Source organism: Phalacrocorax carbo, chromosome Z, assembly GCF_963921805.1.
Source record: "Phalacrocorax carbo chromosome Z, bPhaCar2.1, whole genome shotgun sequence".
NCBI lineage: Eukaryota > Metazoa > Chordata > Aves > Suliformes > Phalacrocoracidae > Phalacrocorax > Phalacrocorax carbo.
This window is the reverse complement of record NC_087548.1, coordinates 77577711-77592424: the sequence shown is the minus strand read 5'-3', so window position 1 is coordinate 77592424 and position 14714 is coordinate 77577711. Positions and strand designations below refer to the sequence as shown.

Sequence of the window (14714 nt, the reverse complement as noted above, 5' to 3'; positions counted from 1 at the left end):
GAATACACCTTTTTATTTGAACAAACAATTCTATAGTTATTTGCACATTCCTTACCATCATATCCTTACAGCCACTGTCAGAAAAGAGCTTTAAAATGGACAGCCTACTGTCAAGGTTCACCTCGATTTACACCACTCCTAATGGCAGACCTGCAACTTCCAATATATCCATGAACTGGCTGTAGATTGCAGAGCTAAGGTAAACTCCATTTCTGCTTTTTGTGCAACCAAATTGCCTGAATGCTGCCTTCTAGTAAAAGACTGAGATTAGGTGTACATGGGTGCATCCAAAACATACAGGTTAGGAGTTTATCTTTAGGAGCTAGTGAACAAAAGCACTGCCAGTGCATGCAACCCAAAGGAAATAGAGCGAAAAGTAGTGAGCTCACTGTAAGACAGCACTGAAAGTGATGTGTCAAAGCTGAATGGCACGATTCCTTTGAATGTAGCTTTTTCATGTTCAGGCTTTATCTCTGAGGTAACTATGTGTACTGACAATATAGTCAACTGGGTGAAAACCGTGCTAAGATTTGCTGAGGTTTCACAACAAAAACATCTCCTCATATGTTTCCCCAGAGTCACCCACCAATGTGCCGCTGGGCATGGTCTGCGGGTACCAGCTCACTGAAAGACTTTAGCCATCATTTGGGAAGTTTCTGGCAAGTAAGGCTGAATCTGAAACATGATTTTCTAAGAAACTTTAAAAATCCTCAAGACATCCCAGTGCTTATTTTAAAATCCTTGTGCTTTCTCCCAGAATGACAACTAAGCCTTATCACAACATTCTCTTCCTGAGATAAGAAAGTTCAAAAATCCCCATGCTGCTGTGTGCGAGTCCATCTGCCCTTGCAGGTTAAGAAGAAAGCAGGCTTTTCATTCTGACACTTCATACATCAGCCAAGTCTGTGTGAGGCAAATGCAGCCCAGCCCACATGTGTTCTCATGGACCAGTGAGATGCTTAGAGCACAGCCAGCCCAGAGGGATAAAAAGTAGGGATGCAATCAAAATTTAACATTTCAGGGAAGACTACCTGTCTTGCCCATGGCTTTTATTGCCGAACTGCTGTGCCACTTGCCACTGTAGCTGCTAACAAATACTATCCATGAGGAAATCAACAAAATTAGGGAGCTCCACAGGTTGCAGACATTACAACAAACTGGCAGTCAGAGGCCTCTGGCCCTGAAGACAGCTAAATCTAAGAGTCCTTGTAATTTTATTACACAGCATGTGAAAGGGAGAACATCATGACTGGATGTGCACTTGGATACACATAAATCTAACAGCATTTAAGTGCCAGGATTTTTTCAGTGATGTACTGCTTCATACTAAAACAGTAAAACTATCCCTTCATCTGAAACAAATGACACATATTCATTCCCAGAGCAGCTTTGCTGTACAACGCCAGGATTTGCAGTGCCCCACCTGCCACCATCTATCTGGAGTGCAGGTAGATGCACTCCTCCACAGCCACCATATGAACTGGGGACAGACCCTCTGTCGTCTTGACCCCAGGCACCTTAGCAACTCACTCTGTTACCTCTGAACTGGGTAGCAAACTCTCTGGTCACACCACAGGACCCAAAATATTCCACTATCCTAAAAGACTGCTTTTCCTCAGCCCTAAGGAAAACAGAAATGTCAGGCTTTGTAGGTGATGCTTAGCAGGCCTGTTGCAGGTCACAAGAATACCTCCTTCCTCCCCACCACCATTCCACTTCTCCTGCAACGCCAAATGCACAAAATTAATAATTTCTCCTGTTCCTCTGGGCATCCAGGCGATCTGCAAGCAACAGCAGCAGACAGTAGGTACCATCAGTGCAACTGCCGAGAGCTATAATGGCTGTTTTCAGCACAGAACACATCCAAGCTTTAAATCTGATCCTTAAGAGCCACAATCGTGTATTTGGTGTAGACTGGCAGGGTTACTAAAAGTTATGCAACCAAATAACCAAAGAGCAAGCTGTTGGCATTCTCACAGCATATTCAAGACAGCAGAGACTTAAGCTCTGTACATTGATTAGTGAGGCGCTCTAAACTACAGCTGGATAATGGAAAGGAAATTGAGAAGCGTTAATATCAATGACAAAGTAATAAAACACCCCAAGTATGCAGCACTGAAGCTAGCAAACAGTTACACTGAAATTCTGAAAGTACAGTATCAGCTGCCACAATTACATTTTCAGGGAGAATTATTAAATTCACTGTACTTGAAACCCTGGAACACTCCTCTGTGTGAAGGAGTACTGAACTGTTAAATTGTAAACACATGTACCTTAAAGGAGAAAATAATCTGTATTTTATTATAAAAAGCATGTATATTTTCACACAGAATTCTGTTCCAGAACACTGCCACTCAAACAGCATGATTATATCTATGTGGCCAATTGAAAACACACAGTAATACGTAAAATAGATGCAGATATTAAAAAAAAATCCTCCCTTCGAAGCTTAATCTGCACTTTAATCATCCTCACATATGGCTGTGTCACTGTAGCTCCAGTAATCTAAAACTAAGCATCCTTACAGTTTTTTTGCTTTAATCCCTAAAATAAGAAAGGGTCAGGAAAATGGCATCCAGTATCAAATCACCCATTTTTTCCACCTGTAAACAAGACATACTGGGATTCCTATTTCAGAAGGGAGAAAGTACAGTGAAGAACTACGTAAACCTGCACGTGTATGAGGGGGGAAGGACAGGGAAGTGAATGATAAAAACAGCCAGATGATTAATTTCAATGTGTGCTTTTAAACTTCAAATATTTATATGTAAACTAATAAATATTTTGTTGAGCCCAAATATATTATACTGATCAGTTGTTAAACCACCTTAAAAGAAATTTGTTCTCTGCACTGCACAGTTATTCAGCATATTCGATGTACAGATTGGGGTTTCTAATCTCTGCATGATCTGGAAAAAACTTCCAACACTAAAAAATTTGAATCTAACAATACATGAAGAAACTCTACAGCTTATGCTAAGAACTGTCTCACATTTTGTATACCGGCTACTGCTTAATTCTCTATCTAGGTGCATAGATCAGCACCTAGATCTCTATCTAGGTGCATATCAGCCTATTCTTTTCCATCTGTGTAACGTGTCAGCAATCTGAGCTCTACCCAATTTTCCAAACAATCTTCTGTGAAATAATGTAGCATAAGTCAGTTGACTAAAAGCAATACGCTTACTTCTGCTGTACTTGCCATCTAAGAATAGCATCATTAATACATTGCAAAGTGGTTTTAGTATTGTATTTAAATATAACAAAATCTAACTGCAGGATTTTATTCTAGTCATTTAAAAGAACTACTTGATATTAAATCATGAGATACTCCCTTGTATTATTCTGCTGCCAGGTATGTGAACAACACAGAAAAATAGCGAATATGAAAATACTTGAATCCTGAACTAAAAATCATTTTGACAAAGCAGAAGGCTGCAGATATGAATGCACTGCACCAAATTAACATCTGACCATCTTAACAATCTGAATAGCATTGCTGGTTGCCAGCACGCTAAGAGATCTGCTGATCTCTTATATAGTGAAGCAAATCTAACAATTTTAGATGTGATAATATAAAATTACATTTAAAGCAGAGTGAAATTGATAACATAACTATATATGTTTTTATATATATTATATTATTTTATATTTATATTTTATTATCTTATATATTATATAATATACATTATATATTATATGTTTTTAATATATATATGCTATATATGAACCACAGAAAATTTCCACTCATACTGGGCTTTAATTTTATACAAGGTAAATAAATACGATTTAATCAGAAATCTTGTATGATAAATGCACAAAGCATGAGTTCATTCATCATGCTCAAGTACAGTGAATGTATAAAATTGAAATTCATTTTATTAAATCTGTTTAGAGATCACAGCAATATATATAAAACTACCAGTCACAAGAACATACCACCTGAAGAAATATAATGAAGCGTATAAAACAACAAACACTGCTTTCCATGAACTATATTATCCAGATCAAAGCCTAGCAGCCTCCTGCCAAACTACAGCATTTCAGAGAAAGAAACCGTGTTACTTAAACATTGGGGAAATGCAGGATACACATGGGTATCAACTGTGCCTGAGGAAGTCCCTGAACTGCAAATTACTGGAAGCTGTGAGAATGCTCTTGTTGGGTGATATTACCCAACTGCCCTATTCTCACTCTCTCCTCTGAGACCAGCTACCTTCAAACACAGGACAAGGTGAAGGCTATTCTGACTTCTGTTGCTTTATATTTTTTCTCACTTATACATTTTTTTTTTACTTTACCTTCCTTGAGAATACAGTTTACCAAAAAAGACTTTATGAGTCAATCAAACTAAAGGCCATGTTAAATAGTACAGAGTGTTTTCCTCTTTAAACCACTCTCTTTCATAACAAGCAATTAATGCCATGAAAACCCAAAGCTGAGTTAGAATTACCACTATGCAATCAATAAACTGTGTATGTATTTTTAAAGAAAAGGCAAGCAAAAAACATGGTCTTCTTTTAACTTAAGTGGCTAAGTTAAAATCTGGCTAACTTCATGGAATAAATCTTCAATTGCTAAATCGTGCTGTGACCACTGTGATTTTATACATTAGCAACAATGAAAAAGTAATTACATCATAATTACTGCAGTGAAGTTTAAATTTTTTTTTAGATTTCATTTAACATCCTTCTGGTTCTCTTCACTTGTTTTTCCTATATGCAGGAGAAAAAGTAATTTACTCTCAAAACTTCTAATGCCTCATACCCTGCCAGAGAGGTCCAACATTCCCTTAAATAAACATGCAGCCATGAGACAACAATATTCCTAACGGATCTCAAATACTTCACAGCAATATACAAGTACTATAAACTTTGTCTTTGCATCTGTTAAAAGAATGTATAAAATATGCAAATGGTAATCAAACACTTTTGTTTATATTCACACACAATATATTTCAGCTATTTGTGCCAAAAAAGGGAACCGTTAGCTACTTTAGCCAACATGAATGAATGCCTGATTACTACATTTATAAGGAGTTAGACACAGCATTCAATGGTACCAAAACACAGCTAGCAAAAATGAATAAATATATGTGATGACGCTGCAATCCTTTTCTTTACTACAACAATTTTGAGATCTCAGGCACATGCTGTAACCTGCATTTGTGCATTTTATACTGGCAGTGATGCTATTAAATTTTTATTCTTGGGAGGAAACTTAGCCAATGAAATTCTGCTGTACAATGGATGGATTTTATTCCTAAATCACTGAAGCAAAAGAAGATTCTGATCCAGTTCTGGATGATGATGGTGCCAAATGGCAACCAGTTTAACTGTAAATTAAGATAGGTTTCTTTAAAGACCTTTAGGTTGTTTTTTTACTGCACAGATCTCTTAATTATGGGAACAAGGACAAAGTCAAACTTGAAAGACTTTGCTTTAGGACTGTACTTTGTGCATAGAAGTATAAATAAAACAGCACTCAATACATCCAAAGTGAGAGAATTTAGAACAAGCTGTTTTTATATGAAGAAAGGCATGTCATTGCCAACATCACTATAAAGGGATAAAGGGACCCACTTCTTCCCAGTTCTACAGTGCAACTCCAAATAAAAGTCACGTTGCATTAGTAATATCAGTTTACACTCTTTCTCTTCTTTAGTGGTAGGTAAGGAACTGCAGTTCTGAATCTGCTAAAGCTACAGTCATTCTATGCTCTTGCAGGCACAACAGAAATTATTAATAGCATCCTACAAGGCTTCAATTCAGCCTCAATAAAAGCATCATCTCATCCAGAACTGGAACAAATGGGGCACAACAAAGGCTACTGGAATCAAACGAAAAAATAGAAATCCTTTTTTTGAAGGGTAGTTAAAAATCTGTTTTGTCTAGCCTGCAAAGCAAATGTTAAAATGTTTTTGGTAACTCTCTAAATACATAAAATTTTTCTCCTTCCTTAAGATTTAAACATCAGCTTTAACTAGAAAGAGATCAAATGAGTAAAAATAAATTACAAAAAAACACAGGCAAGAAACTACACAGAGTTCCAACCACTGAAATCCCATATTGACTTCTGACAAACTGTGCCTTGGAGACAGGAACATGAACTACACCACAGTAAAGCTGAAATACATCGACAGGTTAGGGTAAATCTGGGGCCAAACGGAGAGCTCATTCTAACAGGGCTTTAAGTGTTTGATTCACTGATGCCCCTGGTGGCACTCAAGAAAAGGCTTCGTTACCGTATGTTTGATCCAGGCGGAAATACTCTAACTAATGCCATGCTTCTGGAATTCAACTAACAGTCTGGAGGAATTAAGGGAGTGTGCTCTGTCCCCAGCCTTCTCTCACGACCCTGGCACCAGAGATAACAGCAAGGTGCTGGACACTGCTGTGCACTGGGGAGCACAGAGAAAACACTGAGCCATGTGTGGGCGATGCCTTCTCACCAGCTCAAGGTCTACACAGAAAGCAGGGAGAGGGACCTTGGGCCTCCAGGTGGGGTGGCCATTGCCCACTTTTATGTCACAAGTTCTCTGTTACAGCAGAGGCCTAAAACGTTGATGAAACTTTTGATCACTGCTCCCTTCCCATGGCATGCTATGTTATTTTAGAAGCTTTTAATTTTTTGCTCTACGTTTACTCCAGTACATTAAACATATTCTGTGGCTTGCAGTACACCAGAACTGCAAGCCACACGTATCCCCAAAACATAGATGGGAAATCATGTGTGTGGGTGAGAGGGTTGGGGTTTTTTTTCCCTATTTCCACACAAGCTGACAAGGACAAAGCCTGCTCACCCCAAAGCCCTGAGTATGCTTTCCATGCTGGAAGTTGCATGATTTCTGAACTCTATGTTTAGAGCATTCTGTTCTCCATATCTTATCACTAACCTCATTACATTAGCTTCTGCACATCATAGATGACACTAAAAAACCACATGAGTCAACAATATTAAAGAAATACAGTTTAGGTACTTGTGGATAACTCAGTCTGTATAAGTTACTTCAAACCACAAGCACCCTCAAAAACCAGCAGGTATCACCCCAGAGAGAGAGCACTGTGCAAGCTAACATCTTCACGTCACACACAAAAGAAACATCACTTCAGTTATCCACCTCCACACCCAAGCTTTTAAAATTTTGTACTAGATACTTTTCTAACTCATTAACTAAGCACTCTTGTAACAAAGGCAAACACCGACATTTTCCTGGTTATCTTCCACTTACATAGCAAAGTCTCTACCTTCTCCCTGGCTACAGTACTAGAAATTACACTTCATGATGTCCACGCACTGATATTTAAGAGATATTCTACCTCTCCAGGAATAGACTAGGGTAGGGAAAATAAAAAAAAATCTCTTATTCAATGCTTTCTATACATACAGGCCACAGAATTATCTGCACAGAAATGGAATTCTACACATATTCCACTACAGAAACTATAAAGTACTCACAATAAACAATGGGTATATCACACTAAGTTTTACTTCAAGCACCTAGTCACAGCTTTATTAGCTTTACAACCTGATCTAATATGGAAATCTTAAACCCCCATTTAATTGTGCCAGTCATCCACCTTAAGTTTTGAAATCTTTGTTCAATTCCAGCCAACCTTGACAAGGTTGAGGAAGGTGTTTGTTTGATCTCAAGGAAACAAATTTCCTACAAATTGTACAAAAATCAACAGCTGAGCAAGGCACAGACACAGATTAATATTCAATGAGAAAAAGGATGCAGTATTTGATCCACAGTTATCTGTTCTGTTTGGACTCCAGACTGGACAAGCAGCATTGCTACAGCCTGGAGCCAGTCATAACTCTCAGGGAACAGGAAAGGGAGTTGCAAAGACGAGGGTGGGAAGGAGTATCAATGGATATAACAGAGAGACAAGGAAAGAACACGTTTTGCAGAGGTAAGGCTTTAGATTGTCTATGTGCGGGGCACCACCTTCCTTGCGCTTTCTTTTATACCACTGCCGGAGGACGACTTATCAGTAATATACAATAACAAAACAAGAAAGATGCAAACCAGATCCAGGTTCATTTACCCAGGCCTGTGTTAAGCTTAGCTTTCTCCTCTTCGTGTAGCTATTCATAAAGCAATGACTGCTTCACATCAGCTTCAGAGGTCTGAGACTAATTTTGCATTAGGAAAGGAATTATTTTTGAATGTTGCACACATACAAAGACATAGAGGTCACACTGTGTTACAACACCGTATCCTTAGACCAGTCCTTAGCCCTTTTGCAGTCGAGTATGATAATACACAATGCTACTCCTTCTGCTGCTGAAATTCCACTGCCTAACATGGGAACAGCATTGTTTCATTCAGTCAAAAGTGGTCGAACCAACTCAGCTTTCTATTTCTTTCCTTTCCCCTTAGAGAAGTTAGGAGAGAAAGGCACCTGATGGAACTTACATTTCAAAGGCAAGATAGTCAAGATGAGGTAACACTTCTGTAATCCACAAAGATTTAACTCCTACAAAAAAGAATTACTTTCCTGATTCCTCCCAAAAAGCGCAGTCCTCAATGACTCATACAGTCTTATCTCATAATCTTTGTATATCTAGGTGAATAAGTGAGGACACTATACCTTCCTTGGTTAAGCCTCCCCCCCGCCCCCCAAATTGCACATGCCTAATGCATAAAACCTTTTCTTGTTAGTCTCTAAATGCATTACATCACCAATGATCTAATGGATATCTTCAAGTTTGCTCAAATGAGCTGTCTGCACACATCCTACCGTTACTCAACCTAGTGTATAGTTTGTCTCCTGGAAATTTAGTCATCATCCCAAGTGTTTTTCAATTATAAAGCATAAGGCAGTAATTGCACCCTCTCACTTTTTCATACACCAAGGGAAATGCACCTACCACTGATTGGAAAAGATGCAATACAGAAATCTTACTTCCCCTGAAAACATCACTCCAGGAGGTACAGGTGAAATACAATTACTGAATGTTCTCTAAGTGCATTTGTGTGCATTACTAGAAACAATACTGCCAAATGTCTGATGCACTAAGTACATGAAATTACAACTCAGAGCCAGAAATGGAGAAATACACAGAAAGAAAATAGCTTTTTTAGCTTCAGCTGAGGAGTATTGTCATGTCCAACCATAGAACTTCCTTCTGTACTGAGAAAGAAGGCTGGAAAAAAAGTATCAATCTCTAGAAGTAGCAAAGAGCAGAGGGGAAAGAGAAGAAACCAAAATTACAAACATGGAAAGCTGGTTCTGCACTGAGACAAGAGCGAATTTAAATTAAATTTACTGGTTAAGAAAGAAGGCCTCAAGTCCCCGGGTGAGCAGTTTTCTATCCTCTGTGTTTGGATAAGAACTCTCTCTATTTTACCGTTGAATTGTATTTCACCTGATGCATCACATATGTGATCATTTGGTAGCAAAATGGTTAGAGGCACCCTGTCTCAGGTCCCCATCCTCAGCGCTGCCACCACACCAGACCAGAGCCTGTGCTCTGGCTCCCCCCACCGACAACTTTACAAACAATTCCCAAAAGGCCGTAAGATGCCTCAAGGGCCAGAAAAGAAATAAACTCATTTATTTCAATTTATGCCTGTAAAGTGGTCCAGGAATTCTATCTATATGCTTTTTCAGGTGAACACCAGGCACATAATCAACTTTCATAAAGTCTAACACTATTTAGGACAGTTACATCAAAAGCCTTTTTGAAGTGGGTAACAGATATAAAAGCTATTATCAGAAGAATTTAAAAAAAGGCATACTGAAATGGACTTACTAAATCCCTGCCAGAAACTGCAACATGAAACAGTCTAACACACATGGCTCCAACAAATGGAAAAGGTTTCTAATATTCTAAATTAAGAAAATGGGAAGTAAAAACTAGTTGTATACTTTTCTTATGCTACTGAGAAAAGATACTTAGAAAAAGGCTAGTAAAATCAAGCAGCAATGCTTCAGACGTATTGTGCTTTGACATACTAAAAATTGGTCAAGGAAAAAAAAGGTTCTGTAGAAATATTTGTAAACTACCAAAAACAGCAAGACACTAAAACATTGGTATACCTCACTATTTAAAACTGTTTAAAATATTCAATCTTTTTAATATATTTACTTCAGTAAAACAGAGGAAAAATTATTTTAGATAACCAAACCAAAAGGATTTTCTGTATGCTATAGCTGAAATGAACAAAGTGACAATTGAGAAAACTCTACATTCACAATGTTGAGGGAATGGACGTTCAAAGGAATAGATCCAAAAACTTAAAACATAAGCAATAAACACAGACTTAATACTGGTAGTTACTACATATGGAAGTACAACACTCCAATAAAGCCTGCAAAGCGACATAAGAAAAGATGGAGTCCATTTCAAGATACACAAGTGAAAACAAGTATCTTAATATTACAAAATAAAGCATTTCTAAAGCATTAATAAATAAAGCACACCTTGAAATACAGGAGCAGCCAATCACATTTCAGAACTAATGAAAAGAAATACTTTCAGATGCAATACTTTGTATCAGGGATGAAAGAAACATCCACAGCTTCTTTAGAACAAATTAAATACATAAAGAATACAAATACTTGTGAAGCAGGAAAAAAGTCAAACATCAGTTGGCAAGTTTAGGAATAGGACATCCTCCAATAGCAGGTAATCCTCATCCATTGTCTGAAAAAGGACACTGAATTAGAACGGTACCAATCTGATTTCTGCACAGGAATTTCTAACTTGCTCCAAACCTACAACTCTCAACTACCTAGATGTTCTGTGCCAGTCAGAGTAGTTTAACTCTTTCAAATGTACACATCTTCTGTTACACAATTTCCTGTGTAAACTCTACTATGGATCTCAGGTCCAAATAAATACATTGGGCATGCTCAGCATCATAATTTTAAGATACAATTTAGCCCAATATAAAGAACTACCTCACCTGCATTTCATGAGTGGCTGGGTTAACCATTTCTTCAATCTCCGGCGTCCAAAGGAAGTTTTAGTATGATCCAAGACCCAGAATAGGCTTCCTTTTATTTTCATATCAGTCTAAAATAATAAAAATAGCATCATTATTCTTAACCGAACAACCAACTAGGTAGTTAAAGGATCTTCACCACACTACTTACACTATCTGTTCAGGCTTTCAGACATGGCAACTGCATGTTCGTTTACTGACCTTTTTCATTAACAACGCCTTACATAAAGTACCTTGAACAGTCATACGATACTTAAGTATGTTTTTTCTTTAGCCGGAAGATCTTTTTAGAAAATGACTGGAATACACAAGTTCAATTAAGTCTGTGCATGAAGGTCTGTGCAGTAGCACAAAATTAAAAGCAAACCCTACTGCAGTCCCATCTTCAGCTTCAGCTAGTCAAAGTGCAATAAGATTCCCAACTCATGCTAAAAGCTAGCACAGATTAACTTTGATTTATACCTCTGAAAATATAATCCTCCTTCAGTTTGATCCCGTTTAAAAATAATTTAAACCTTCTGCATGAAATTTGCAAACTAGCTTAACTAACTTCATTGGGAACAGTATGTCAATCAGCTGTGAAAATCTCAGCATTTATTAAAAAAACATTACAGTTGTCCTTACCTGATTCTGTAAAATTTCAAGATTTTTCATTGTTGTCCCATTAATTGTCATGTATTCAGTTTTACTTGACAACTGTTTGAAATTGCTGGGGAGAGGAATTTCACGTTACATTTTAAAATCGGGCACAGATGTAATGGACAAACGCTGACGAATTTCTCACATTAGAGAATTCATTAGTTACGCAAAATAATAAAAGAATTAATTAAGAAATTAAAATCTAGTCAAATAAGTAAAAGAACTGAACCCTTTTCTGCTTAGGAAAACAAGACTTATCACCCACTTCCCCGTTTCCTACAGTGACGCTGACAAAACTCAGAATAAAATCCAGGTCTCCTGTTATCTAATCCTGATCCACTAAATGGTTAAGGAAGTACCTCTTCTTCAGTCTATGATGAAATTGAAAAAGTATGTGCTTTTGTTAGTGTTCTGTTATGATCACTGTAGGATTAGGGACAGGGATAGGTCTAAGAATTAATATTTCAAGAATGAAACAGACTTCTAACACAACTCATCAAAACAGCATATCAGAATACATATTCTTATTTTTTACTAGGACTGCAAATTTAAGCAGGCTGTTAGTGCAATTAGGAAAAAAATAGGGTATTTTTCAACTATTTTATTTTTAATATAACCATGAGCAAAATTACTTGACTTTTTGACACTCCCTAACAGAACAGCATGAGACCAACCCAAAGGTTGTTGTTGGTTTAGAACCAACGTTAATAAAATAATTGTACTAGATGTGTAATCATATTAGATATGAAAATTATTTTCCATCTCAGGCATACACATGTGGTAGTTGGGACCATTAAGTAAAGTGCTAAATGCTTTTGACAAATCAAGTCATGATTGCCTAAGTGAATCATGCTGCTGACTATCCTTTTCCCAAAGTCCAGGCCAGTCTTTATTGTCTTAGCCTAAACAAAATGACTTGCTGGGTAGGATTTCAAACTGCTTTCTTGAGTTTTCACAGAATTTTTTTCAGTGCATTCAATTTTAAACCCTCTGGGGGAGCACTCAAATGCTCAAACTTTTCTCTTAGGCACACACAGCTGCATTATTGTTGTATTAAAAACAAAACTAGCACTACAGCTTTCAGAAACATAAAATATTCAGAGACTAATGTTATATATTTATGTTGTCTGCAGGTGCTTGGGCCTGCTAGCAAATTTCTTCCTAAATAATGGGTCAAATTAGAAGTATTTTCCACAGAATTGTTTAAAAAAAGAAAACAGATTCAACTAAGTGCCTTTAAGAACTTCAGTGATAGTTTGGAAGTACAGCTGGCTCATAACTGTACCCCTAGTCATAATTGTTCTGCTCTAGTGTGCTGGCCCAGCTACCAAAGTTGACCAGCAAAATAAAACCTTGGAGGCAAAAGCAGGAGCACTTTCCAAAGTACACAATATTATAGGCAACAAAACAATACTTCCTTTTATTTATTACCTTCAGTCACAACTGCTGATGCTAGCAAAAATTAAATAGGAAAGATTTCCGCTTGTCTCCCAATCCTTATAATCAACAACAAATCCTACTCACTCTTCCAAAAGCACCTCTTCTGCATCTCAGACTTACCTACACTGCAGTTTCCCCATTTGCTGCATTTCGATTTGCCCGTAGTCAAGCCTGTGATCTCTTAAACCCTGCTGGGCAAGAACCATGCCTTTCTATCTCTTCCCGAAAGAGATAAGGATGCTTTTGGCTCCTATTATCAATGCTCAGTCACCCATACGTGAGTTTCACAATTGTGGACTTAGTGGTTCTAATGTTTCCCCACTTCACTTGGCTTCAGAGCAGCTTCCACAGAGAGTATTTAGTTCACAGCAAGCTTGCCCTCTGGTATTATTCAAAGACAACTAAACTCTGCTCCACTCCAGACTGTATTTACTGTTCTTTCAGAATCAGATAGGCTAAAAGTTGTTCTCACAGCACAAATTATGCATGTTTTATATTATCCAGGTGTTTGCTGTATCTGAGTTACTCCACCCTGCTATTAACCCTGGTAATTGAGAGCTTATAGTATATGAATAATAGCCAAGATCAACTGCAGTATATGCCCAACCAACAATTCCAGATGTCACATCACAGAACATGTTTTGCCTCCACCCCCTCATCTTCCTTCAGCTTGGGATCAGAACTTGACAAAAAAATGAACAAAGCCAGCCTCTTTGTAGGGAATTTAGGGACCCAATGGCATAAGAAGAAGGTTCTTATCAAATATTAAGTCAGTGCTGGTTTTGCAGCAAGGGTGTCAACACATTCCTTGTGAGAAATTGTAATGTGCTGCTTTCAGCCATCTCCTGCATCAGCAAAAATGACCCTTCAAAACCACTTCAACTGCATCACAATGCAGTAATTCCTTCTGTAGGTGACAGTGTGACCTAAGTTTCAAGGACCAGACTTGCAACTGTCTCAAGTACTTGAAAAGCACAAAACACAAGTGATGGAAATAGCTGGCAATTCCACTACTGAGGAACAAGGCAAAGTAGGATCATGCCATCTGGGCCAAGAAAAATGGAAAGAGGAAACAAAAAGAAACGCAAGCTTCTAGTAAGATTTAGGACATTTTTGAGAAATACTCATGAGAAAGAGGTTCCTACTCATGAAAGGACTTTTCAGAATAGAACCACACTTGATTACACATATTAAAGGGTTACTATGATTGCTTTAGAACAGTAAACTACATCCTCATGCTTTGATTCCTATGTGTTATGTGTGAAATAGGATCTTTTTGGTCATTCTGCCTCCTGAAGTGAAGGGCACTTTTTATGTTTTATTCATTATACTCTCCACAGGAGATATTATATATAATTTCGTGCTCAGTAAACCAGCCTAAGTGAATGTATGTTATTCAGATCAGTAGTTTTCAACTACTTTAATTTTGCAAATCTGTAAAAACTTTCCAGCAAAGCTGCAAGGCACTGTATTGAAAGCCTACTAAGCAGCAGATTTTCTTTGCTCAATTACCTTTTAGAGACCTCTAGAGTCCATGTCTTTGAGATTTCTAGGGGTGAATAAACACAGAACAAAGCTATATATTTAGAGAAGAGTTGCCGTAATCTCTGTTCAGCTTTAAGGAGTAAAAACAAGTCTCTCCATTTCTCAGAAGCATTACGTTTCTTTAGATATGAAG

General features: G+C 37.6%; 1 protein-coding gene across 1 annotated transcript in view; it reads right to left on the bottom strand.

The window, feature by feature from the left end:
• MSH3 (mutS homolog 3) overlaps window positions 1-14714 on the bottom strand; it is a 119278-nt gene that overhangs the window by 56675 nt on the left and 47889 nt on the right. The window contains exons 11-12 of the mRNA XM_064439017.1: window positions 11582-11666; window positions 10919-11028 (exon numbers count right to left, since the gene is read on the bottom strand). Of these exons, the coding sequence (XP_064295087.1) occupies window positions 10919-11028; window positions 11582-11666 (195 nt within the window). The remainder of the gene's footprint in view (window positions 1-10918; window positions 11029-11581; window positions 11667-14714) is intronic.